The sequence below is a fragment of the Perognathus longimembris genome, chromosome 8, assembly GCF_023159225.1.
Source record: "Perognathus longimembris pacificus isolate PPM17 chromosome 8, ASM2315922v1, whole genome shotgun sequence".
Taxonomy (NCBI): domain Eukaryota; kingdom Metazoa; phylum Chordata; class Mammalia; order Rodentia; family Heteromyidae; genus Perognathus; species Perognathus longimembris.
Window position 1 is genome coordinate 61,800,325 of NC_063168.1, and position 14,768 is coordinate 61,815,092.

Below are 14,768 nucleotides of genomic sequence, written 5' to 3' on the forward strand. Positions count from 1 at the left end.
GTTTTCAAGTCATGCAGTTTTTTAGAACTACTGAAAACATGAGGTGGTCACAATGTGGGTGTCAGAGCAGAAGCCGCTCCAGATTCCTGGTGCTCTCTGCATGTGGCCTTTATAGCCCATCTCACCTCTTCTACTCAGACCCTACATAACTATTAGGCAGTAATGCTCAATAGTAACTTATACAGCAAAGTTTAGGTTTCCCAAGAATGTCTGCTTTTCTATTTAGATCAGCCATGACACAATTCCAAACAGAGAAATCTCATGCTATAAAAACAATCTCATGCAATTACTGCAATTTTCAAAAGTCCTGTGGTAATAATATTAGGTTTAGAGAAAGTAGGATAATTTAGATCCTTAAAAATGATCACTAGAGAGTAAAAGCTGGGTTTCTAAATACAGTGTTTGTTGTAGTAAAAAATGTTAAACTGGAATCCAGTTTGTTGACGTAAACAATTTTAAGATATACACACCATGTTTTCCTAATTGAGATTTTGAAACATACAAGCATAATTCTTAAACAGATTACTACAAATTGCCAAGAATTCTTTTTTCAATCCAGTTGGAAAGACTGCCATTGTAAATTCTCTAATAGTTCTAGTTATGATTTAAAATCTGTAGTTATGATTTAAAATCTGCCTCTCATGTTACTTTTTTTGCTTTTTTTTTTTTTTGGCCAGTCCTGGGCCTTGGACTCAGGTCCTGAGTGCTGTCCCTGGCTTCCTTTTGCTCAAGGCTAGCACTCTGCCACTTGAGCTACAGCGCCACTTCTGGCCGTTTTCTGTATATGTGGTGCTGGGGAATCGAACCCAGGGCCTCATGTATATGAGGCAAGCTCTCTTGTCACTAGGACATATACCCAGCCCACTTTTTTTGCTTTTTATGTTGCAAAGATGTGCCCAGGAAAATGCCCTGGTTTTCTGTATGGGTTTTTTTTTTTTTTTTTTGCCCGTCCTGGGGCTTGGACTGAGGGCCTGAGCCCTGTCCCTGGCTTCCTTTTGCTCAAGGCTAGCACTCTGCCACTTGAGCCACAGCGCCACTTCTGGCCATTTTCTGTATATGTGGTGCTGGGGAATTGAACCCAGGGCTTCATGTATAGGAGGCAAGCACTCTAGCCACTAGGCCATATCCCCAGCCCCTGTATGGTTTTTTTGATGGACTTAATAATTTTGTTTCTCCTGATTTAAGTAACATTTTATAAGTTTGGCTTTCTCTCTGGCACACTGTATTTCTGGAGTTAAAAATTCAAGCAAACCCAGCCAACTAGAGCATCTCTGTGTTCAAATCACAGTTTTTGACATCATCCTATTTATTCTGGATGATACTCAATTCCACGTATTGTTTAGGGAAGACATATCAGGAACAACCAAAAATGTTGTATTACCAAATTCTAATGTGATTGTGCTCTGTTGGACAGTGCCGCTTACATCTACAAAGTGCAAAGGCGCTTAGGTGTGGAGATCAATTTACTTTTTGCTGCTACAATAATTCTTAACCATCATCTTCGAGATTTCCAAGCTGTTCTGAAATATGGAGTAGTCCTTTTTTTATCTGATGGCTTAAAGTAGGAATAGACAGGTGCTGCTGGGTACTCTGTATCCGGATTTTCTGCCCTCATCTTCAGCTTTGCTTCAATGGCTTTGATCTTTGCAGTGACACTTAGGTTAGAATGAGTTGTCTCAGTGCTTGAGGACGGCTCAAGACTGATTGGAAGGATCTTGTCATTCCTGTTGTGATCATATCACTTTACTAGAGCATGTGCCCATCGTACCACCAGCTTCTTAGACAGTACCAGCTTGCCATTGAGGCATTGGATAGCTTGTTCTGCTTCTTGCTTAGTTTCAAAGTTAACAAAACAGCACCCCCAAGGCTGCCCCTCCAAAGTACCTGACTTGTGGAAGAGGAAGTCAAACCGTTTGACCTTGCCAAACTTCCAGAGGAGCTTGAGGAAGTGGTATTCTGTGATTTTGGGGTCCAGGTTGCCAATCCAAAATCAGTGCCCTTCCTGTACAGAGTCCTCTGAAAGGATGGCTGTATTCTCCAGGGGAAGTGTTTTGGTTTCTGCTTCCATCAATCTCTAGGAAATACTTGATGACTTCACTGCTGTGCCTTCAGCTCATCACCTGAAGACTGGTCTCGACGCCCGGGTCGGACAGACTTCTGGAAGTGTCTGCCTCCACACTGCCTTCCAGCCCACTCTTCAAGGTAGAGTTAAGCTCCACCTCCTGAAAACAAGCTATCTGGACCTATACTGGACTCTCAAGTTGTTGCAAGCTAAAACCATACTAGATTTGTTTAGGAGAAAGGAGAAAGCACAGTTTGCCATAATATTTCACCACTCACTTGACTTTCCCTATACTAATTTCTTGGAGAAACTCTCCATGTGTTAGCCCACTAATGTATTACTTATTGGGCTACATTTATAAAGATCACTTTAGACAGAATCTTAAAGAAAGAGAGAGAAAGAGAGAGAGAGAAAGAGACAGGGAGAGAGAGAGAAAGAGAGAGGGAGAGAGGGAGAGAGAGAGAGGGAAGGAGGGAGGGAGGAAGGGAGGGAGGGAGGGAAGGAAGGAAAGACAGGGAGGAAGGAGTGAATTAAGATGCTCATTTCATACTTACGAAGTGCCTGACAGCAAAAATGGAATGCGGACACCCTCCACCACCACAATATTTCTTACATTGGGTTTAGCCAAGGTCTTCTTTGACTGGGTCTGGACAGCTTTAGAATAAAGTTCAAAAGAACTATTAATTAAAGTACATAATAACCAGGGATAGGGACTGGGAATGTGGCTTAGTGGTAGAGTGCTTGCCTAGCATGCATGAAGCCCTGGGTTCAATTCCTCAGTACCTCATATAGAGAAATAGCTGAAGCGGCAGGCTCAAGTGACAGAGTAATGGCTTTGAGCAAAAGAAGCTCAGAGACAGTGCCCAGGCCCTGAGTTCAAGCCCCAGGAATGGAAAAAAAGTAAATAATAACAAACTATAAAGATTAAAACCAGAACTTCCTTCTATGTCTTCCTTCTTTTCTTTATTTATTTTTGAGACAGTGTACCATGCTTGTTTGGTTCCTAACACCTTTCTAGTTGTAGCTGTAGCATGCATAAACCCAGTCATCCTTAACTTAAACTGAGGGTTTTATTTACCCACACTAAACAGATATATTTCTCTTTAGCAAGGAACAGAAGATATGAGACAGAATGTAATCTTTATAGGCAGTAGGAGAATCAAGACATGAAACAGGGCTGAAGATGTGGCTCAATGGTAGATTGAGCCACATCTTCAGCCCTGTTTCATCTCTGGACTCAATCCCAAGCATTACAAAACAAAAGAAAAAAAAAGAGGAGGGAGGGAACAAGCCACTAAATATGCAGATCACTCATGACCTTACAAAGAATAATGAGAGGACAAGTTAAATGACCCATCACTATACCATTGAGCATACTAGGGTTTTTTAGGGGGTGGGGAGACACAGTCCCAGGGCTTGGACGCAGGGTGTGGGCACTGTCCCTGTGCTTCTTTTGCTCACAGCCAGCACTCTATCACTTGAGCCACAGGGCCACTTCTGGCTTTTTCTGTTTATGTGGTGCTGAGGAATGGAACCCAGGGCTTCATGAGAGCTAGGTAAGCACTCTACCACTAAGCCACATTCCCAGCCCCATACTATGTTTTTTAAGAATTCACCACATATTCGTTTTATACATTATCAGACAAAACTTAAATATTTCATTCCTCAAATGACTTTTCTTGATTCTACTTTAATGATATAAAAGAAATTTTCTACTACTCTTTCAATAAGATGAACAGGCCCCTCCCTAGTCCCTTATACTGCTCACTTCAGCCTCCTTATCTTTACTCAGGGACCCTCCCACCTATATGGCCCCATTACATCTAATTCTTTAGTCTTTCCTGCTTACATCACCTTTCACCTCTTACTAAAGCCTTTCCTAATAGCTCTCCTACCTGAAGTTCTGGCTCTGAACTTCTAAGGCAACCTTTAGGACAAAACTTAGTCATTCTAAACAATGTAGTTCATTAATAAGTAACTAAACTAGTTCTACAAGCCATATTTTAAAAAATAGGATTTGTTATTCATGATGTATTGAGCAGTCACCTAAACTCTCATTCTGTCAAGCAGGAATATTACACGAGTTTCAAGGGGTTATATAGTTATAAAATTATTGCAACCTAAAACTTACTCAGCACAGGCATATGCCTGTTCCTGCCCTTAAATCAGCTGGCCACATTCCTTTGTCTCATCAAGTGCCTTCTTGTACCATTATCAACATCAAGGTTAACACAAACTACTTGTAGGACACTGTGAGACATGGGGGGGGGGGGGAGACCCAAAAAGCTGAAGTCTCATGGGTGCTTACAATACAGTTGGGGACAACTACAGAACAACATAGAAAAGTCTATAAAAGCCAGAGAAATGCCTTTCTTGTTGGCATTCAGAATGACCTTCTCTCACAAAGCAAGATCAAGTCCCTTTGTGTGACTTGAGAAGCAAAAGCCTGGCGAACATCTAAATTAGGGAAAAAGTAACATGAGACAGAAAGAAATTCATTGTAGGGCCAATAGAAATCTATATCCTACTTAGAATTTAAAGGCTATAGGGAGGCCAGGCACCAGTGGCTCAATCCTATAATCCTATCTACTCAGGAGGCTGAGATCTGAGGATCATGGTTCAAAGCTAGCCCAGGCAGGAAAATCTGAGAGACTCTTCTTTTTTTTTTTTTTTCCCGAGTAAAAAGATGGATTTATTGGGGAAGTAAAAAGTATACTGACCAGCCAGGGTCACGGCCCAGACTCAGGAGCTGGGACCACGCCCGTAAAAAGCAGGATGGCTGGCCAAGGCCACAGGCCAGACTGGGAACCTGGGACCACACCTGAGAGACTCTTTTCTCCAATTAACCACCACAAAACAAAGTGGTGCTGTGGCATATATGGTAAAGCACTAGCCTTGAGCTGAAGAGCTCAGGGACAATGCCCAGGCCTGGAGTTCAAGCCTCATGACCACCACCACCAACAACAACAAAAAGGCTATAGGGACTATATCTGTTTCTCTGGTTGAGATCAGAATTATTGTATTTCTTTTATAGTAAAGGAAATTGAAACCCAGGGATGCAAGGCAACCAGTTCAAGGTCATATTGCTCAGAAAGAGGAAGCGTTAGGATAAAACACAAATATTTTGAATCCTGGAAGGTATCATTTTTTTAGTGTTATTATGCAAATAGAAGTATCCTAATAAAATTAGAAACACACAGCCATACAGAAGGTAGGCAAGGAAAAAATATCAAAAAAATTTTGGGGATAATTTAGCAATGACCACTGAAGATAAGTATATTTTCCATGGTGAACAGGTGACATTCATTGGATGTACTGGGGATCGAGGAGACCATATCAAATCAACCCATTTCCTCACCCTTTCATTTCATATTGGCTAACAATTTGCTCTTATGAACTAATTCCCTACTGCCCATATTTCAGCCATAGGACTTCTTGAATATGAAATAAGAAGGTATTTAATAGAAAAGCCTAATTGAAAAATTTAAAAATTAACATTTTGATCTTTATAAGCTCATCATCTCTTGACTTAATAACTAGCAATTAATCAAACCAGCAAAGTTTATAGAATCTTTGTGATTCCATCCAACCTCAAAGACCAGAAAGAGTAGCCTTCTGGGTTTTTTTAAGTTTAGTCTTCCTTTTTTTTTTTTTTAGTACTTGGGGCCTTATGCTTGTCAGGACGGCATTCTACCACTTGAGCCATAGCCCCAGGCCATCAAGTCCAATCTCAACATCTTTACTGATAATATTGTTACTGATTGGCCCCACCAGTTTTTAATATGAAGGCAACAGTGATGTCCATATTGCTCATCAAAGGGGGAGAATTATCAAATTTCTTTTGGTTTTTATTCAGAATTCACAAATATAGAGTCTATTCTTTAAAGGGAAAAGTGTTTATTTCAGAATTACTGTACCTGGGGCAGCTTGTAGCAGGGAAGAACAGCTCAAAGATCTTACAGCTGGAAGACAAAAAACATCATTCAATGTCTGTGTGGACTGAATGCTTATACATCTAATCTTTGAAACACAAAGAAAAATTGAACTTACAAAATCTGAGAGCCCATTTTGATGTACTAGGAAGGGTTTTAAATGTGTAACTCAAGATGGAAGCCATTCTGAAACCTAGAAAGAGAATAACAAAGTGCATCCTTGATTAGCTCGTCAATTTGTAGCTTATGTGCAGTCCATGATTTCTGATGTCATTCACAGCTATTATAAAACATAAAAAAATTGCTCCATTATCCCCTATCTTCTAATAATATTATAGCTACATGGACTGACTTTCCATGCTACTGGGCTGTGACTGTAAGCATCAAATGCTCACAACCTATGAAATAGGTATACTTATAACACCTTTTATAAAAGAAGTGGAAACTGAGCCACAGGAATTATGTGACTCATTCAAGTACCCACTATTGGCAGGGCCAGGATTTGAACCCAGGCAGTTTAGTTCCAGAGTTTAAGCCAAAGAAGCAGATTGTATAACCACCGTTAACCTCCTGATTTTAAAGGCTACGCTGTATGTTTGCATTTGAAGGGGCTACACACTAAAGAACTTAGGGAGGGAGAATATCATGTCAGCAACTTAATTTCAACTACTACTAGAAAACACACACACACACACACACACACACACACACACACACACTTTGTAGTACCTGAGGCTTAAAGCACACAAATAGGCATAAGATAGGAACAGATTGTTCACAGAAAACAAAGCAAAACAAAAAAGCAAAACCACAAACAGCTTTTCTTTTTAGACAGGGTCTTGATATGTAGCTCAGCCTGGCCTTGAAATTATAATCTTCCTGCCTTAGCCTCTCTAGTAGTGAAAATACATGCATGTGCCGCCACACTCAACCCTAAATGACTCTTAAATATATCAAAAAAAAAAAAGATCTTCAGTTCCACTTATAAGAGAAATTCAAATTAAACCACAAAGTTATAATTGTCAAGTGAGCAGACTCAAAGGTTTAAGATACACTGTATGTACTATCACGTCATGTCCTTGTTGGCCAGTGGTGTGAACTAGTGTAATCTCTATGCACAGCAACTTGGTAATTATCTTTTAATACTATAATTTCACCTAATTTGTAATCCAGAAATTCCATTTGCATGAGCTTACATAATGAATATTGTATATATGATCTATACTGCTACTCTAACAGTAAAAGATTAGAATAACCAACAAATAGGGAATGCTACAATAACTAAAATACTGCCTTATGTCGCTGTAAAACATAAGGAGATGACTAAGTACCAACACAGAAGCATTTCTTAGCTGTATTACCAAGTGAAGAAAGCAAAGTATGAAACAGTATGGAAGTTAAGTCTGTCACTCCTGTGTAAGGGAAAAAAATCATGCACATTTCCTCTAGCAGTAGAACATAAGCCCTGGAAGTACAAAAATGTTAAAAATTATTAGTTGAAAGAAAGGAAACAGAACTAGGAAACAGAGTTGGAAAGACGTGTCACCATGTATTAAAAATATACATAATCTCTTAATTTTAAAACCTGTGTGTTTTTTTTAACTCAAGATTCGCAAATAAGGGCTGCAACAGCCAGCCTCTATACTACTTCCACTTATCTCTACTTCTTGGTACCCACATTCTTTGTGTAATTGCCTCCACAGTTGGATTGTTTAAACTAAAGAGTATATCAGAAGTGATGATATAATATGTCTAAGATTAGGCTATAAAACAATACTGCAGGGCTGGAGATATGGCCTAGTGCTCACCTTGTATACATGAGGTCCTGGGTTCAATTCCCCAGCACCACATATACAGAAAATGGCCAGAAGTGGCGCTGTGGCTCAAGTGGCAGAGTGGTAGCCTTGAGCAAAAAGAAGCCAGGGACAGTGCTCAGGCCCTGAGTGCAAGGCCCAGGACTGACCAAAAAAACAAAAAAAAAAATTACTGCAGTTTCTGTATTGGGCTCTGTCAGATCACATTTGAGTGGAGTCAGCTGGCAGATCACAAGCCTCATGAAGAGGTTCAGTTCCGAGGAACGGCTCCTTCCTGCCAACAGCCTTGTGACTGAACTTGGAAGCAGGATATTCTATTGCAGGTAAGCCTTCAGCTAGTTATAGATAGCGCCAACCAACATGCTGACAGCATCCTCCAGAGAAATTCTGACATCAGAAAACTCCAGCTAAGTCACCCCTGGTTCCTGAACCTCAGAAAATGTATGAAATGGCTGTTGATTTAAGATCCTAAATTTGGGTATAATTTGATACACAGCAATATGTAATACAAATGTCTTGGGTCATTCTTTATAGTCTATCAGTATAGTTCTATTTAAAATTCATATATACACCAGTATCTTTTACAAATATACAAATGCATTAAAAAAAATCCAGAACAACACACAGAAAAACATCAACACTATTTATCCAAACACGATAGACTTAGAGCTATACTTATTTTCTTAGACTTTTCTGTAGTTCATGACTCCTCTCCCCAAAAAAAAGAACTATTTAGTTATTGACAATTAATAAAAAATACAGCTTGAAAAAAGAGGCTAAGCAAACAATAATATGAGACAGTTGGGTTTACTGTCATTTGCTAAGCTTCAAAGATATCTGAGGTGTGATAACACAACAACAGTTTTCAGTCATAAGTAGCATGAAGAGGCACCTGGGAGGAGGGGAAAGCACAGGGACCACATAGGTAATGAAAGAAGATGGAGCAGCTCTATATTATTATATATTTTAACATAAAGACACAGTTAAAGTCAAGGTTATGAGAACAGACTAAGTCCAAATAGCTCAGTCCTTAAGAAAGTTATTTAACCTTTCTTTTCTATGACCTCCAGTGAAATGTAGACAATGCTATATAGAGAGGATTAAATATATACCCAGAACAGATTTCTGATACTTAGCAAGGCTTATATATGTGTTTACTATTTTTATTAGTGGTTGATACTATCAAAGTACTTAGTTTTCCTCTATTCAAGCCATTGTACTAAAGTAATGAGGGTCAAAGAAAATATAACATTTCTGACTTCACAGAACTTGAAAACCGCCAGAAGTGGCGCTGTGGCTCAAGTGGCAGAGTGCTAGCCTTGAGCAAAAAGAAGCCAGGGACAGTGCTCAGGCCCTGAGTCCAAGGCCCAGGACTGGCAAAATAAAAATAAATAAATAAATAAATAGTAAAGCCAAGGGCTAGGAATGTGGCTTAGCAGTAGAGTGCTTACTTAACATGCATGAAGCCCTGGGTTTGATTCCTTAGCACCACATAAACAGAAAAGGCTGGACATGGTGCTGTGGCTCAAGAAGTAGAGTGCTAGCCTTGAGCAAAAAGAAGGGAGGATGGTGCCCTGAGTCCAAACCCCAGAATTGGCCAAAAAAAAAAAAAAAAAAAAAAGGAAAGCCAAAGCAACTGCAACCCAAGTGGCAAAGAATAGGCTTTTTTATACCTTCCTCTCCCCCTCCTCCTTCTCCCTCTCCCCTTTTCTCTCCCTCTCCCTCTCTCTACTTAGGGTATAATAATCCAGGGTCTTGCCTATACAATATATGACATTAAGGTGGGGCCACAAAGGTGAAACTACTTTACAGGGGAAAAAAAAAACTCTTGCAACTCCTGATCTAAATAAGAGCAGTGCACAATCAAGTGCACAATAAAGCATTATTTATAGGCAGGAAGCAGGCTTTGAACTGTAAATTATCTTACAAGGTCAAGAATCTTTTTTGCAATTTATTTAGAAGTGGTCATCCAATATTTGCTTAAAGTATTCTTGGCCAGTGTAGGACTCACTCGCTATTAGACTTAAGTTCTAAACCAGAAAGCTTTCATCATTCTTTCCATATTTCTCACTTCAGTCTAACTGCCTGCCACTTCACGTGTGTGTGTGTGTGTGTGTTGGTTCTTTTGCAAGTAATAAACCTGATGTGTACCCAGGGTCGGATTTACATCTGAATCCTTGCTGCACCATAGACAAGAAAATTTATAAAACACTGTGAAGGTGCCCAAGAAAGAGAATTATCTCTCCCTCAATATTACTTTCTTCTGAAACCATCAGATTTACATGTAAATCCCTCCTGTGCCACAGACAAAATGGTGTAAAGTGCCCCCAAAAGAGAACGATAGTCCCTCGACATTACTTTCTTCCGAAACCACTTTATTCTGGGGTCCATCTTTCCAGCACAAAAACAGCTATCATGCAATGCACAGCTCTGGACCGGATGTAAACGCAGGTCTACATCTACCAAATATGGCCCCCTGGGTTCACCAGCTCGTCTCTTTCTTCACCGATAAAGGGAGGTGGGACGACCAACGGGTCACATCTAGGTCAGAAAATGCCCGTGCGCACTGGATCACCACGCGGGGCGAAGAACTGTCTCGGCTCCTTCCACGCCGCCCGAGTGCCATCCTTAACAGAAACCGGGGTGGACTTGGGGCGCTCTCACTGTCGACCGCTACAAGACTTGGCTACAGGTAAAGCAGGCAAAACGACAAACACCCCTAAAACAGCCCAGGGTTTAGACACACACGCAGACTGTTCGTTAATCTGAAGTGATAAACTAAGACAGGTGACACCGTGGCTCCCAGCTACAGCTGGACCAGCTAGGCCTCGTCCAGCGGGATTCCTTCCGGCCCCCAGACGGCGACTCTCCCAGGGAAGGGAGCGGCTGAGGGCACCGGAGCAGTGAGTCGGGAAGGAAGTGGGATCTGCTGTGGGAAAGGCCGGGAGGAAACCCCACCGCCACCTTCTTACCTCAGGAGGTGTCCGCGTAGAACCAGCTCCCGTCAAGGTCCGGTCCCGAGTGACAGGACGCTGCCGGCAAGGGGCGGGTCCTGTCCTGAAAGGACCCCTCTCAGTCCCGCCCACAGGCGCAGGCGGCTTCATGGGCTGTCCGTTACGCGCCTGACTGGAAAAATGAGGCGTTCCACCCCTTCCTCGACGAGCCTCGGTCCACTCGCGGAGAAAGCCTCTTTTTGACCTCTTTAGATAGGAGCGACGAGGAAGGGTAAAAGGGCCAGCGACAATTCAACGCGTGGGTTTTAGTCAGGCAGTGCATCAGGTGCCTGGACTGCCAGGTTGGGAAAAGAAAAGTCCTCTCCCCGGTCGCGGCGACTAGAAGCGCTCTCTACTTTCGTCCTCTCCTGCAAGATGGTTGCCTCCCGGGCCATTGGCAGCCTCAGCCGCTTCACTACCTTCAGGATCCTCCGCTCCCGAGGTGAGCCTGGTTTGATGGCACCTGAAGTCTCTGTCAGAACCGTGCAGAACTGGGCCGGCCCGAAGAAGCGTCCGTCCCTCGATGTGGTCTGGCACACTTAAGGGTCCCTTAAGTGGGGGAGATACTATCCTGGGACCCCGTTTCCCTGTGACGTTGCTAAGGGACTGTCGCTTTCTCTCGTACTATTCCGACTCCTGCGGCGAGTTCAGGCTCCGTAGCCCCCCGTGTTTGAGTGCTGCGCTTGGCGAGAGTCTTCCTGCCGTCGCACTTCTGCGTTCCCGTGCCGTATTTTCTTTAACGGTGGCCTTGGGCCTGACCCTTCTAGAGCTAGAGGACCCGGATTAAGTCGGCCTCCATCTCCATGACTTCATAGCCCCTTGCTGGGAGACCACGGCTGTCCTAGAAGCTCTTTAGGGGAACTTCATCAGCTTAGAAGAACCCTGCCACTCCCTGTTTGTCCTGTCAAAGCCATTTTTGTACTTCGGTAGGGAGTTTAGTTTGGCAGTGTTAATAATCATGTATAGAATATTGAAATGGGAGGTCCTCCAACTTACTGGAAGAAGCTTTAAAAATACTAAAACAAAAAAAATCGTATCTTAAGAAATAAACTGTTAGTTCTTAAGCACGGTGTCTAAATTCCCAGTCAGCCCTTACTAGCTATATTGTCCTTTGCCTCTTCAAACTGGCAGTGAAAGGGTAAATGAGGGTGATGGGTGTGGAAAACAGCGTTTTCCTTCCATCTCCGACCTGTAAGGTCAAATGTGACTTTGTTGCTTGATGTGTTTAATATCAATTACTTACTTATGAACTTTAATTTGTAAGATGAATTCTCTCTTATTCTTCCTAAAAGTGGGTTAGAATTTTTTTAAGACTAGTAGTTGGGAGTACTACCTTTACTATCAGAGATTAATTCAATGATTGTTTGGATCTTATGCTTTCTTTTTTAACCACTTTCTAAATCTCCACAAAATGCTTATGTGTACCAATCATAATATTACTACATTACAGAAAGGTGAAATGCCTTAGAGGTTGGGAAAAGGGATTTTAAAAAAAGAATCATCTGGCTGGGATGTATCTCAGAGTGGTACACTTGCCTCACAAGTTCAATTCCCCAGCACCACCTAAGCAAAGATACCTACAACCCATTTAATAATAAAAGATTTGTATGTAGATTATGAAAAAGGAATCATCCTTGTCTTACTACTTTTATATGCCTTCCCTTAGCATTTGGTTTTTTCCTTACTGTTTATACTTCTTTTTTCCTATTTTCCACATTTGTTATGTAATACTTTTGAAAAATCATGTATGTCTTGGAGTTGGCCCATGCCATTGGCATTTTTGGTAAAGTATTTATTGACAACTGGTGTAACCCTGAAGTGATAGTCAGGTCACATGTTTCCTAGTCACTAACTGTCTGTGTGACTTGGGGTAAATATCTTAATCTAAATGGGCTTGATTTCCTCATCTGCAAAATGAATGAAACTGGACTTTCTTCTTCATGAGGCATAGCATGGCAGAGCAGTTAGATGTGGAGTTTTAATTCTGGGTTTAAAACAGTCCCTGTTTTTTACCTTCTGGTGACCTTGGGCAGTTTATTTCAATGTGTATTTTCTCATTTGCAAAATAGAAAATATTATTTGTGAGGTATAAAGAAGGTATGCCTTGCATAAAAGTTTGTAGTGCAATACATGCTCCAGGAATATCATCAATATTAAAACTCTTCTCAGCCTTGAAGAACATGATCCTATGTAATTGAGACTTTTGTAATTTATCCAGTTTATATTTGTAGTAAAAAGCAGCTTATTTTTGTACTTCTGTGTAGAATGTATACGTTGACTGTATGTTTTGCATTATTTTTCACTAATGAGACTATATCATGATAGACACTACTTATTTTAGTAGAAACCTATAAATTTTGAAAAGACATACATAAAAGTGGTTATAAAATTATCTTCACACCTGGATTACCATTTTGACTTGAGAGACAGAGTTTTTATCTTGAAAGTCTATGCTGAAGCATTGCCAAATGAAATTAAAACAGTTATAGAGAAATTACTATATTTTCTGAAAATTGACATATAATTCTTTTAGCACTTACTTGCTCTGTAAGTAATGTAATTATTAATATAATATGAAAAATGTATTTATTTTCATCGGCTGTGGGGCTTTAACTCAGGGACTGGGTGCAAATGTAAGGGTTGCCGAAAGGAGACCACCACATGGTTCAGGCAAAAAAAGTTTATTTGGGAGAGCCAAACTGCTGGGCTGCACTCTAGAATAGGAGGTAGCATGTAACTTTCTTGCCCAGGCTGGCTTTGAACCACGATCCTCAGATCTTAGCTAGGATTACAGATGTGAGTCACAAGTACCCAGCTAATAATGAAAAAAAAGTTTTTAGTCATGTTGTAATGTGCCTGTCTAGCAAGTTCTGGATCAATCCCTACTACTGCCAAATAAGTAAATATCACATCTTGACTATAGTATATCTCTATTCTCACTCCTAAATATAATATCCAAATCTTATAAGTGGTGCAGTAACTTCTCAGGAAATGAATTAGAGGCAAAGACTTTAGTGGTGATGTAGTATTTTTTTAATTTGACTCTTCACTTCCTTATTCCCATCCCTTCTCCCAGGTTCACTTTTGAGAAAAACTGCTTATTGCTACAACCAAAGTAACGTTTTCAAATTTTGAAATGTGTGTTGACATAACCTAGCTCTTTGCACTGACTGTAGTTTTATAGGTATCCCCATGAGTACATAGGAAGATGATTAGAAAGTAGGACAAAGGTTTCTCTTGCTGGCACAGTAAGTAGGCTAAAGTTCATGCTGCCACTGGAGAATAAGATCTCTGGTGAAGCACTGCTAAAGCTGGATTCCAAAAGCAAAGTTACCTTGTACTTCGACTTGATTTGGTTGACTGTGGTTTGGAGTTATTTTGTTTGTGTAGTTACTGATTTTTCTCTCTTTTAATCTCTATTGATTCAGAAGAGGCTTTGTGTGTACATGTGTGGGTGTATTTACAGCAAAGACAGAAACTAACTACAATGCTAAAATGAGTATAGACTAATGAGCATGAATCTTCAAATATCAAATACTTAATCTTTAAAATTGTAACCCAGCGGGGCTGGGGATATAGCCTAGTGGCAAGAGTGCCTGCCTCGGATACACGAGGCCCTAGGTTCGATTCCCCAGCACCACATATACAGAAAACGGCCAGAAGCGGCGCTGTGGCTCAAGTGGCAGAGTGCTAGCCTTGAGCGGGAAGAAGCCAGGGACAGTGCTCAGGGCCTGAGTCCAAGGCCCAGGACTGGCCAAAAAAAAAAAAAAAAAAAAAAATTGTAACCCAGCCAGCTATGGTGGCACATGCCTTTGATTGCAGCACCTGTCAGGGAATCCCAATGAAGGCTCCCTAACTCAGAGGCCTGAGGGTACAGGATCACAAGTTCAAGGCACAGCCTTAGCTACATAGAGACACTCTGTCTCATAATAAAATAAAGTTGCAACCTATGTTTGCTCTTCTTTCT

The 14,768-nt window shown here is 41.0% G+C and overlaps 2 protein-coding genes and 1 pseudogene across 2 annotated transcripts in view; 1 reads left to right on the forward strand and 2 right to left on the reverse strand.

Moving 5' to 3' along the window:
• Hadhb (hydroxyacyl-CoA dehydrogenase trifunctional multienzyme complex subunit beta) overlaps positions 1 to 10,920 on the reverse strand; it is a 35,618-nt gene extending 24,698 nt beyond the window's left edge. Inside the window, exons 1-4 of the mRNA XM_048353287.1 lie at positions 10,781 to 10,920; positions 6,113 to 6,187; positions 5,980 to 6,024; positions 2,617 to 2,716 (exon numbers count right to left, since the gene is read on the reverse strand). Of these exons, the coding sequence (XP_048209244.1) occupies positions 2,617 to 2,716; positions 5,980 to 6,024; positions 6,113 to 6,179 (212 nt within the window). The 5' untranslated portion in view covers positions 6,180 to 6,187; positions 10,781 to 10,920. The remainder of the gene's footprint in view (positions 1 to 2,616; positions 2,717 to 5,979; positions 6,025 to 6,112; positions 6,188 to 10,780) is intronic.
• LOC125356663 lies at positions 1,419 to 2,068 on the reverse strand (annotated as a pseudogene).
• Positions 10,921 to 11,045: 125 nt separating the features above from the next.
• Positions 11,046 to 14,768, forward strand: part of Hadha (hydroxyacyl-CoA dehydrogenase trifunctional multienzyme complex subunit alpha) — a 32,943-nt gene continuing 29,220 nt past the window's right edge. Inside the window, exon 1 of the mRNA XM_048353286.1 lies at positions 11,046 to 11,243. Within this exon, the coding sequence (XP_048209243.1) occupies positions 11,177 to 11,243 (67 nt within the window). The 5' untranslated portion in view covers positions 11,046 to 11,176. The remainder of the gene's footprint in view (positions 11,244 to 14,768) is intronic.